The sequence below is a fragment of the Zootoca vivipara genome, chromosome 7, assembly GCF_963506605.1.
Source record: "Zootoca vivipara chromosome 7, rZooViv1.1, whole genome shotgun sequence".
Taxonomy (NCBI): Eukaryota; Metazoa; Chordata; class Lepidosauria; order Squamata; family Lacertidae; genus Zootoca; species Zootoca vivipara.
Window position 1 is genome coordinate 55,352,856 of NC_083282.1, and position 12,848 is coordinate 55,365,703.

The window sequence follows — 12,848 nt, forward strand, 5'->3', positions numbered from 1 at the left end:
TTCCAATTTAATCTGTGAGCAGTTCGAATGTGTGGTTTTGCATCAGGAAAAATACTTTCACCTACAAAGGAAGGCAGAGCTCAAAAATATAGTATGTACAAGCCACTGTCTTAGGGAAGTATTTGAGTCGAGGAAGGAGGTTCTTGATTGTTCCATGCCATAAGAGACCCAAATAGTCTCATTGGCATGGAGTGCCTTTATCCAGCTGTGGCCAGTTCACCTACTATAGCTGTTTCTGGTGTGTTCTATGTAGGGATGCCCTTGGAGACTGTTCAGAGATTGCTGCTGATGCAAATCACAGCCACTCATGGGTTTTTACTGCTCAAAACTATATTGCATTGGATCGCAACGATCTGAACTGGCTGTCTATTTACTACCAAGCCCAATTTGAGGTTATGGTGTTGACATAAAAAGTTCTGAATGTCTTAGGTCCTGGTTTCCTGTAGGACCATCTCTCCCTCTATAACCTGCCCACACTCTGAGATTTTCTGGGGCCTCTCTTGTAATACCATAATCTACTGAAATTCGTGGGTCTATGTCTTATCTGACAGCTACTTTGGCAATGACATCGTTTCTATGTATGGAACATCCTCCACCTGAGATGTGGCTAGCACTGCCATTGTGCATCTTCTGCGCCTATTGGAAATATTTCTCTTTTTCTGGGCTTTCTGACTATTTAAAGCATTTTCTCTGTATTGTAGTGTGAAAAGATGGAATGTGCTTTTTATTGAATTGTGAGTTCTGTTTTTAATGTGCTTTGTCTGTTTTTGTAGTTCAGTTGATCATGGATCCTGTGATGAATGGATCCTGTGATGAATGGTGTGATATGAATAATTATAATAACAATAGCAGCTTCCATTTTAATCTGACCTTGGGTGCAAGCCACTGAGAAGATCGTCTTTGCTCAGCTCATATTCATTTTGATAGGGCTTGCAAGCTAGAAACATCAGTGGATTGTGCTCCTTACCTTTCACAAGCAGGAAGGCAAAAACAGTGCATAGAGAACTATGATGTGCTGCAAATACGACAACAACCTTGCATTTCTTTAGAATATATGGACTGTGGAGTTCATAGTTCAGTTTGTAAAGGGTCTTTGTTTATAAAACAAAACAAAAAGCAAGAGGCATGGATAATGTTGGAAAGAGCACTTGCTCTTATTAATTTGCTGTTTCAAATGGCAATAAGTGAGAATGTCTTCCTTTGCCCCCTATTTATTCTCTTTTTCTCTGTCCCTCTTGCATATACTTTACAGTGCCTCAACCCCCTACTATTACAAAGCAGTCTGTGAAAGATTATATTGTAGATCCGAGGGACAACATCTTCATTGAGTGCGAAGCAAAAGGGAACCCCACTCCCACGTGAGTGCAGTTCTAATTTATTTGAATCCCACCCATTCATTGCGGAGCTCAGAATGGTATAACAAAACAGGTGCTTATAACCAAAGCAATGGCTAAGCCCACACCTGACTGTGGGTCAGAATTGCACTGCTATTCTGGCAGCCTTTCATGGTGAGTGTAAGCATACACTGTCTCTTGAATGCAAGGGGGTTTTTTTGTTGAATGGCTCAGATGTCATTCATTAAATTGCATGTATTGGACCACTGTAGGGATACCCATTGCAAATTATCTCTGGAGTAGTTTAGAGGAGTTTGTATCATAAAAGTTCTGTAATAGCCCTGATAACTTGCAAAGAATGCCTTGCAAAAAATGACTTGCAAATGCCACCTGATGGCTATCCTGTGTAAATTATTTGACCACTTTATTTCCTCTCTCATACCAATAACAACAAAGAAAATATGCTAATATATTTACATTATGCTTCTCCTAGAAAGTAGAACAGAGAAATCCAACTCATGAATGCACTGAGAGTTAATTGATCCAAAATAACATGTAAACCATGCAGTATTGGATAAAGCTCTTCCTGTGCAAGAAAGTAATTGTCTCTTTCATGTAACTATTTTTATAGATTTTTTTGGACGCGAAATGGAAAGTTCTTCAATGTTGCAAAGGACCCAAGAGTAAGCATGAGACATTGGTCATCGGGTACACTGGATGTTGACTTCCGTAGCGGTGGCAGGCCAGAAGATTATGAAGGGGAATTTCAGTGTTTTGCTCGGAATGACTTGGGGACAGCCATCTCCAACAAAATCTTTCTGCAGGTTTCAAGTGAGTATAATTATGACACTATTAGAAACCTTATTGTTTTAGAACCTTATACACTGTGCCATTTCTGTTTGCAAGGTCTTTTTGTATTTGAGAATTGTTAATGTGCAGTCTGTTGGCGTCTAGTTCTAGTGTCTAGCTAAAAAGCATTCAAAATTAATACAGTGGATCCTCGGAACTCGAACGGCTCCATTCTTGAACGTTTCAGCTCTCGAACGCCGAAAACCCGGAGGTAAGTGCTCCGGTTATCAAATGTTCCTCAGAACACGAATGTCTGACGTGGCTTCTGCTGTGCAAAAACCAGCTGTCAGCCAATCAGAAGCCGCCCATCGGAACTCAGATCGTTTCAGAAGTTGAACCGTCTTCTGGAATGGATTATGTTCATGTTCTGAGGTTCTACTGTACAAAATTGCAGAAGTCACCTTCCATCACAGCAACTCAGAGAATCAGTGCTTAATCTTCATTTCCATTCTGTAATTTGTTATTTATAACACCTAAGTCACTACCTCCCTGCTTGTTCCCAAGTTACTCACAAATTGCCTCATTGGTCAAGAGTAATGTTCCTTCTCGCTTTCTTCAAAGGTTGGCTTTTTTTTTTTAAGCATCCTTTATACTAGGATTTTTCGGGGGTGATCCATGGGTGAGATTCTGAAGGAGATTCCCTACTAGATACCAAGGAAGTATATATCTTATTCTTGATAATCATAACTTTTCTGGACACCAAAAGTGGTTTGATAATTCAAAACTTAAATTATTCCACAGTTGTTTCTCTGAGAAAGCCAAAATCTGGATTTAAGTGATATCTTAGTAGAAAATTAATACTGCATAAGCTTGGGGTAAAGTACCATATCGGCTAGTATAAAGTTGGAATAAATTTTGGTATTGACAGAAGGGGAAGAGGATTAAATAATGTGGATGGATCTTGCTTTGGGAAGAAAATATGTATCCCTGTGTGTGAAAGGGGTGTGGGTATGGTTTTAGTCCCACCCACCACTGGCATGCAGCTCCCAGAAGGTTATGCAGCACTTGGAATGGAAAAGGTTCCCCACCTCTGCTTTAGACGGCAGAGCCGGATAAGGTGTGGAAAACACGATGGGATGGTGACAGGCATAACTCTATGGAGCAGTTTCAAAAATTAGCACCATGTACCTTTGTGTATGTATGTAATTTCTTTTGCGGCATTTTTAATTGCAGAGTCTCCCTTGTGGCCAAAGGAAAACTTAGACATTCAAGAGGTTCACGAAGGTGCTCATCTTATCTTGGCATGCAATCCCCCTCCTGGACTGCCGCCTCCAGCTATCTTCTGGATGAGCAGCTGTAAGTCTTCACACTGGTTAGCAGGCTAGAACTGTACTTGAAAATGAAGAGGGTTCCCTAATAGAGCATGAGTATAATGGTTTAGGCTGATCTTGGTGGTGCTACTGTTTCCCTTGTCTGTACTGACCATTCATGGGGCGCTGTAGTATTATGGCACAACTGCAAAGGAGTGACCTTTTCCACCTTTCCACACTCTCATGTTGTCAACACTAAATGAAAAGTATCTGGTTGTGGTACATTCAATATCTGCTGCTTGTTAATATACAAAGGAAGATGGAGCTTCAGCCAGAGATAGCCCAAGACCTCAGCTGGGTTATACGCCTCCAGAGCTCACCCCAGGATCTCATTAAGTATCAAAGTGGATTCTGAGATGCACTTCTCATATTGCACACTGCTTCCTTAATGCCCTTAAAAATGCTGTTCTAAGCTATCACTCTCATTGCTCTGCTGTTGGGATGTCCCTAGCTGCAGCTCTTGGAAAAAGAGCTGGTTCGCATAATAAATTTGAGACCTACCTTCTCAATCTAAATATTTCCTTTTCCATGTAGACTGCATGTGCATGGGGTAAACTGACTCTGTCAGCTGGTCATATTTACAAAGTAACTAGTCTTTATAGCAGCGAGCTATGTGGATTTTCTCATGTGTGTCACTGAACACTCGTATTATGAGACAATTTTATTGTTTTTATTATCCTTTTGGGAACTACGTGGAAACTGTCCTAATGACAGGTGACATAACAGTTCTGTTAACTAAGCAAGCAAGCAAAATTAGTTCTTTGTGTTGCTTTTCACCCATAGTAATAATTTGAAGTACCTAGCTTGGATTATCAGAAATGTCTTGAATTGAGTTCTGCTGTCCAATGCTAGCTGGAAGTAATCAATTTATGTATTTTCCAGGCTGCTGGAGTTAGTAGATAATTGCCACTAGTTCTATCCATTACAAAGGTGCAGAGCAGTGAGTTCCAATAAGATTTATTGTTCTTTCTTACAGCCATGGAGTCAATCCACCAAGACAAGCGTGTCTCCCAAGGACAGAATGGTGACTTGTATTTCTCCAATGTCATGCAGGAGGATGCCCTGACTGACTACAGCTGTAATGCTCGCTTTGCCTTCACCCACACCATCCAGCAGAAAAATCCTTATAACCTCAAAGTCATGACCAGTAAGTATTTACTATGATCAACTTGGCTGGAACTTCATGAGCACAATCCCTTCTGTACCTGCTGTGCTGGCAACAGTCAGAGAAACCATCTCCTTACAAACATGGCAGTTTTTGTAACATTCCTTTAGGAGAAGGTCTTTTACGACATGCTCTTAGAGGTGTGAAAATGCTTTATTTAACACATTGGTGCTCTGTCCTTCCTCCAAGAAGATCAAGGCAGCTTACGTGAATTTTGGAGGTTCAAAATGCATTTGGAAGACAGCTCTACTTATTGGGCAGATAGTGTCTTATTTATCTGTGATGAATCGAAACATCAGAGACATCGGCTGACATATCAACAGGTCCCTAGCATGTGTCCACGCATTTTTCACATACACACAGGTCCTGCTTTCTGAACACAAATGTGTTCCCAAGAAATCGTTTGTTGAGTGAGTGTTTGCATAACAAGCTGATGATTCCCATTATTTTCCTATGGGAACATTTCTATTCCATGCTTTCTCCCTCCATGCCTCCTGCCTGAAACTGCTGCAGCCAATCGGCAAAAGCGAAACAAGGGGGAAACTCTCTCCTGCCCAACATAGTTGCTGCCAACCAGCAAAACACAAACAAGTAAGGAAGTGGGCAGACTTCGCCTGTTCGGATATCTGAACCAGCCATTTTGTAACGTGGTTTGGATATAATTCTTTGTGTTTGAATAACTAAGATTTTAGATAGCAAGCATTCTGGCAGCATGACTTGTTTGTATGTGCTTTTTTAAAAAATGATATACTGCTATTTTCTCTGGTTTGGTTACTGGGTTGGATTCAACTGAAGAGCACATCTATTGCAATTAATGGATCTAATTTAGTCATGAAGATTAATTTCAATGGGTCTACTCTGAGTTAAACATGGTTGAATGTCACCCAGTATTTTTAAGGGGCCATTGAATAAATGGTTGGATAACTATGATCAAACAGCAAGTAAATTCAAGAGATCATTTTTTTAAAGACCTATCAGGTTGCTCATATGACTTGTTTGATTTTTTAGTTCATACTTCCCTGTTTGCATGAACAGTGTTCCACAATGCTCACAAAAGGATGTGTGGGCTGGTAATGCTACTGGAGTGTTCTATGGCAAATTGGATCATTTTGAATATCCTACTGTGACCTCTTACTGGAGTTTGTGTGGTGGTGGTGATGTATTTTTTTTAACTTGCTTGTTTTAAAAGATCTGTGTACATTCCCCCTCCGTAATGAGCCAATATAACCTTGTCCAGTATCTCCAAAGTTTTAACCATCTCAGAATGTTTAGTAATGTATAAACGTAATGTGCATTAGCAGCGTGCATTGTATTTAGCTTCAGCCAAGCCATGTTGTCAATCACTCCTCCTAATGCTTCTAGTGCAATGAGTGGCACTCAGGGCGTTTCTGGTCCACCCAGGATGTCACTGATGCATGCTTTGAGGTAAGCAGCACTGGGCACACCAGCAAACATCACTGCCTGCCAGCCCTCTTTGCATGGCATAGGAATCTATTCTTTGCATGGCATAGGATGTCATATAGAGGAGGGAGAAAGGTTGTTTTCTGCTGCTCCAGAGAAGCGGACACGGAGCAATGGATTCAAACTACAAGAAAGAAGATTCCACCTAAACATTAGGAAGAACTTCCTGGCAGTAAGAGCTGTTCGGCAGTGGAATTTGCTACCAAGGAGTGTGGTGGAGTCTCCTTCATTGGAGGTCTTTAAGCAACTCTATGATTCTATGATTCTATTCCCCATAGAAGTCAGCAGGTCGCACTTGGAACTGTGTAAGGAGAGAGCGAAGTGAACTTGCTGCTCACTTTCTCATTTCTTATATTTGAATCCTCACTGATTTGAACGTTCTTCTATTCCAGTGACAGGAGTGTCCACCAGCTTAAAATCAAAATCATTCCCTGCTTCTTCTTCTCCTTCTTTTTCTTTCCCAACCTCTTATTACTGCTTGCTTAGTTCTGGGGATGTCTTCTGAGTGCATGCTTCATTCCGATTGCATTGGCATCTGAATTATTTAGACCGTTGTATGCCAAATGGGGTGGGGAGTACATGAAAACATGGAGGCCAGAAGCATGCGCCATACCCACAGTTAACCCAAAAGGCACACAGAAGAGGGCTGAATTATTGATCATAATAATGAGCATTCTCTAACAGTCTCCATGGGAAGAATGTCCTGCAGAGCGGAAGCAACTGCATTGGCATCTTCTGCCTACTTCCAGGATGACCTCAGTTTCAACCCATCAAAGAGCATCTTCTCTAAGGATGGAGGGAAGAGCATGATTAGAATTCATTCTTGTTACTTTAATAAGCAAGGGGGAAATGGAGATAAGCAGGCTACAAACTAACATTCTTCTTAACCCTCTACTGACTGCCACATCGTTTTGCTGCCGCAACAACACTTGCAAGTTGAGCAGACTATATCAGGCTTGGAACATTTGAATTGCCTCTCATGAAACTGATATATATTAAAGGAACAAGGAGGAGAGATGGCAGTATACTAATTCTAGGACAGGGGATATCTTAAATGATTGAAAGATACTGGCTTGCTGGTGGGGTACATCTCACTGCTCATTCATTTTACTTAGAGTATATTGATTGATTGATTGATTGATTGATTGATTTAGTGAAGGAAAGCTTGGAGCTATTCCTGACCCTATTAAGTGTTACAGTCTGGAGAGCATAGAGAAGAAGATTACTATAAACTCCAGCCTACAAAAGTAGCCTCTCAAGGTGGCTACACAGCTAGATGCCCAATAACATAGAAAAGGGCTAAATCTATTCATCTGTAAGAAAGAAGAGATGTGTGCTTCTTTGACGAATGTTTTCTTTGTTTCTAAGAAAAGGAAACCAAGGATTAATGGACTTGGGAAACACACAAATATAACAAGAGAAATATATAATTGAACTGCAATATTCATTGGGATGTTTGAATTCGGTGACATCAGCTATCACTAGGGATGATGTGGAATTCAATTCAGTTAGCATTTAAAGCTGAATCTAATCTGCACTTCCTGAAACAATATGGGGACTGAAACACAACCATCATTCAAAATTTGCACTTATCTGAATTTAGGGATGCACTTCACCAATGAACAGTGTTTTCAAAAATCTATATATTGCGGAAAGTGTGCATAAAAATCAGTATATTCATCAAAATGATATAGAGAAATGCATTATATTAGGGACATTGCTTGCAAAAATGTGTTAAGATGCTGGGGAATTTTTGTGAGGATTTCTTTTAAAAATCTGTCAATAGGTGCAAAAAATTGGAGAACTGAATTTAGGAATGAGAAAATGAGAAAACCAAAGTTTGCAGATCCTTCCATCATTAGTCATCACTACAGCCAATTGGTATTGGGACGTGGGTGGCGCTGTGGGTTAAATCACTGAGCCTAGGGCTTGCTGATCAGAAGGTTGGCAGTTTGAATCCCTGTGACAGGGTGAGCTCCTGTTGCTCGGTCCCAGCTCCTGCCAACCTAGCAGTTCGAAAGCATGCCCAAAAGTGCAAGTAGATAAATAGGTACCGCTACAGCGGGAAGATAAATGGTGTTTCCGTGTGCTGCTCTGGTTCGCCAGAAGCGGCTCAGTCATGCTGGCCACATGACCCGGAAGCTGTATGCCGGCTCCCTCGGCCAATAATGTGAGATGACCTAATGGCTAGGGGTCCCTTTACCTTTACCTTTTACAGCCAATTGGTACTAGTCAGCCCAGTTTTTAAGTGGCATTTAGGAAGGCCTGCATACTCCTTAGTCTGTCGTATCAGCGCCGTATGAGGATATGGCCTTTTGTACTTAATTCCTAGAGACATGTCAGTTGAAGTTAAGAACCACATTGCTGTTTTGGCCAGTAGATGTTTCTTCATTGCCTAGGTCTCTCTTCCTCTCTCTCAGGGCATTAAGTCTTAACCTCTGTTACTTTTGAAACTGCTGCCATGAAACCGTAGACGAAGAGATGTGTTTTTGCTAGCAGTTGATTGTGAGGTTGCAAACCCTTGGAACTTTCCGGATCTCTCTTCGGGGCTGGATAGACTATGAGGCAATTGATGCATTTGTCTTGGATTCTGTTCTTGCAAGGGTTGTCAAGCAGCAACTGGATATCTCCAGTGCTGGGCACTCTAGTCGTGGAGGGAAATGAGTACAGAACCTGGTAAGCTGGGAAGTGTCACTGAAATAGATTCCTCTGCAGAGAGAAAGATAACAGGAACCTACTTTATATCCAATCTATTTGTCCATCTAGATCAGTATTGTTTACTAACTGCCAGCAGCTCTCCGAGGTCTCAGGGAGAAGGAGGTTTTTCTGTCATCTGCTAAATGGAGCTGCCAGGGTTTGAATGTAGACCTTCTGCATGCAAAGCAGATGCTCTACGCTGAGATACGGCCATTCCCCTTTTCCTTCCCTAGCATGAATGGAAACAAAAAACTATATGAGCCACGGCTTAGCATTATGTCCAGATCAGGGATTATGGTTCGTTTTGCCCCAAACATACCACAATCCAATGTCAAGGTTTGTTCTTAGCTTCGAGATTTGTTTGAGCAAAACAAAAAAATGCAATCTCAGTTTCGGCTATAACATTAAAATGAGATTTTAACTTGTTGTGCCCATTCACATTAGGGGAGAAAAGCTCATGGCACACCATTAATTATGGCTTTCCTTGACTGGCAAACAAGACCTTGGTGTTAATGCTATATAGCAGGCATGGGGAATATTCAGCCTACAAGCCTATTTAGGCCCAGCATGGGTCCTAATTTGGCCATTTCCCAAGACTGGCTGTACTACAAATGAAAAATGGCTCATGGCATCATGGTGATGTCAAGTGACTGAAAAGTGGCATGGACCCCACCTACCCAGAAGTGACCCATGCAGCACTGTAGATGGAGCCCTGCTGCTCTTCCAGCTTCTGAACACAGCTTCTATGTTAGAAGCCATGCTTAATTGATGGCCCTGCAGGCGGGGTTTCTCCTGTCACCTATTGATCTAACGAAAGTACATTGAAACAAAGGAATTGGAGGAATGTCAAGATCTTGTGACTAACACATAAATCCTTGAACAACTTGGGACTAGGTTATCTGAAGGACTGCCTGTCCCGAAAAAGAACTGTAAGATCATGTGGATCATCTGGTAAAAGTTTACTTGTAACACCACACCGTACAGAATTATCACTTGGATATTTTCTGCCCTCTGGAGTACCCTTCCTTTTGCCCAACAGTTGCTTCAGATGTCTTGTGCAATGCATCTTCCACCCTTGCTTTCCCTGATCCCTAAGACTGGACTTCGCTGTTGCTAAGTTTCTGTTTTTATGATACCACTTAAGAAATTTAAATATTAAACAGTTTAGACAAATAGAGTTTGCAGTAAGTTGTGAGTAATGGGTAACCCTTAATTTGTATGCTATGGTTGTCTTTGCCCTTTACTTAGTGACCCCTAGGTTAATGGAAGGCTCATTAAGAGTATTGTATGTCTCCAGCCATCTTGTTCTTACATATTCACTTGGAAACTGTGCACATTTCCTTCCTAGAGACCCTTTCAATAGAGGACCACTTCCTTCCTGTATGTAAAATAGATTTCATCTTATGTTCAAAGGAACTGAACTGCCTTTCTGTGTGGCACGTTGTTCGGTCATCTGTTTTTGTTTCGAATCGGGATACTTGTTCAGTATTTTGTTTTGTATAAGTGCTCAATCCACAAAAGTTATTGCTTTGCTATGGTGATTAATTTTCTCATCTGAAAGGGAAGTACCGTGTAGAGCCTGTAATGCTAGACACACTAACTTGAAATCAGTAGTATTTACTTCCAAATGCGCTGAGGATCAGAACATTTATATTCTTTTGGAAAGACAGAATAGTAGTCATTCCACTTCCTTCCAAGCCTAGTTCAGACAAAATAGACTTGGGTTGTCCTAATCCTTAAAAAGATAGTGGCCTTTTTCGCACATCACAGTGAGCCCTAAACTATGGCTTACTGTGAACAGACAGTATCCTTGTGGACACTGCCAGGTCATTTTTGTTTTGTACCACCACCTAGCAGCAGGAACAACCACAGTCCTTGGTTTACCATGTTGTCCAAATCAGGTTTGTGGCTTGTTTCTCTCTAAATGCACAATGATCAGGAAGCCAAGAATAAACCTTGGTTTCTAGATGTGGTTTGCTTATGGGGAAACAAGTCACAATTCTAGGTTTTGACAACACTCTAAATCCAAGGAACAAAGTGGGAAGGATCTAGCAGAGTGCACTATTGTGCTGTTTGTCCATGGTAAGACATGGTTTATGGAAGGGGTTGCTAATCTGTGGCTCTCCAGATGTCGTAGACTCCAACTCTCATCCCCAGCTAGCATGTCGAGACATCAGGGATGATGAACGTTAACAATATCTAGAGGACAACCCCTGGTTTAAGGGTAAGCATGATGTGCAAACAAAGCCCATGAGTGTAGCCTTAATGTTTAAGATTAAAGCAGATTACCCCTTTTAAATAATGTAAGTGATCGCTTTTGTGTTCAAACGTACTTTGCTTTCCAAAGTGTCCTAGGTCCTTATTTATCTGCATGGCTTTTAGTATGATGTGCTGTGCTGTCAGACTTAAACCTGGCAATTTTAGCAAATCTTAGACTAATAAAGGTGGTTTGAAATATATGGCCATTTTTTTCTTATGTAATTTGTTATGTAAATCCTATATGGAGTCATAGAATTTCATGAAATGGGTGGTATTGGGCTTGGAGAGCGACATTGGTGAGGTACATTAAAGTTTCTCTGCATTTATGCCATTTTCAGTGTCATAGTAATTAAGACTTGCAAGTAGTCTCCCCCACACACCTTGTAATAGGTGAATGAGGACACAATAGTTGGGGTGCTTCAGCAGGTCTAAGTGTCCATTTTGAGGATAATAAATACCAAGCCATGCTTGGCTGAATGCTGGTGCTCAGTAGCATCTTCGTAATCCAGTTGTTGTTGGGGTTTTTTTTAAAAAAAAAATGCTGTCCTGTAACTTTTGTGGGTTTATCTGCAAGCCTACTGTTGCTATTGGATAATTTATAATGTGCTTATCACTTTGCATTTTTAAAAGAAGAAAGGCAGCTCATTCTAATAATGCTTCCATGATCTATTAAAACCCCAGTTGTTATACTTTTATAACTTATTTTTTCATTGTTAAAGCTGAAAATAATCCATCCTGTACCCTTGGAGCAAATATCAGGAATGCATTCTTTATCTTTTTTCTCTTTTTCTTTTTGCAAATCTGATGACAAACTAATTGTTCTTCCCAAAAGTAGAGCTGCATGTTAACAAAGTTATTGATAATAATAATTAAAATGTTTTGATTATTTCCTGGCATTTCAAAAGTCAAACTTAAAAATCTATATGTTTTTGGAACGCATCTGAACATATTTGATTTTGTGTTAATGGGTGTTGGGGTTTTTTTAGTTCATAATTTTGCATTTCATAGGGGGGGAAAAAGCAGTCTTCTTCGATTGCTGCCTTCCATTGCTGTGTTCTTTGTTTCTTTCCAAATTGTGTTGAAGGTTTTTTTGGGTGTTACGTGTATGTCATTGCCTCTTTTTTATTTTGCTTTTTTATAATTTCTGTTGTGTGTGTTCTTTTCCTTTTGTACACCTCCTCCTCCATTTCGTCTTTTGTTACTCAGTGCATGCTTTGTTGCCTTTGGTACGCTCACATTCTTTTGTTTATTACAGAGCAACCCCATAATGAAACGTCCTTTCGAAATCACACTGACATGTACAGTGGTGAGTCAATACTGACTTCTGGAGAACTTCACGTTCTAACTCCTCTGTACCTAACCTGACTCATTATTGTGTTAATAACACTTTTTGGTCAGTCAGTGAATACAAGGCAATTTCACGGACATATTAAACTTTTCCTATACATTTTACATATCTCCCATCTTGAGTACTCGGACTCCACAAATTGCACTTGTTTAGTCTGTAGCACCTGAAATGTGTCTCCATTTAATGGTAGCTGTTGGCAGTGATGCTGGTAATGTCTTCAAATCAGTCCATACATGTGATGTTGCACTTTATTCATGTGGTGTTAAATGGATTACTTTTGTACTGTATATATGTTTTTAAAAATTACCCTGTCCAGTCTGAGCTTTTAAAAATCACAGGTGGTAGTCAAATTCTGTTAGTCTAAACCTCATTGTTTAGATAGCACGGATCAATACCTAGCTGCGAAGACAACAGCTCTCCAACAA

General features: G+C 40.5%; 1 protein-coding gene across 6 annotated transcripts in view; it reads left to right on the forward strand.

Moving 5' to 3' along the window:
• The window catches only part of NFASC (neurofascin), a 197,675-nt gene that overhangs the window by 92,220 nt on the left and 92,607 nt on the right, over window positions 1-12,848 (forward strand). For all 6 annotated transcript variants that reach the window (XM_060277089.1, XM_035122043.2, XM_035122048.2 and 3 more), the window contains 4 exons: window positions 1,253-1,358; window positions 1,966-2,165; window positions 3,357-3,479; window positions 4,470-4,640. In XM_060277089.1, coding sequence (XP_060133072.1) covers window positions 1,253-1,358; window positions 1,966-2,165; window positions 3,357-3,479; window positions 4,470-4,640 — 600 coding nt within the window. The remainder of the gene's footprint in view (window positions 1-1,252; window positions 1,359-1,965; window positions 2,166-3,356; window positions 3,480-4,469; window positions 4,641-12,848) is intronic.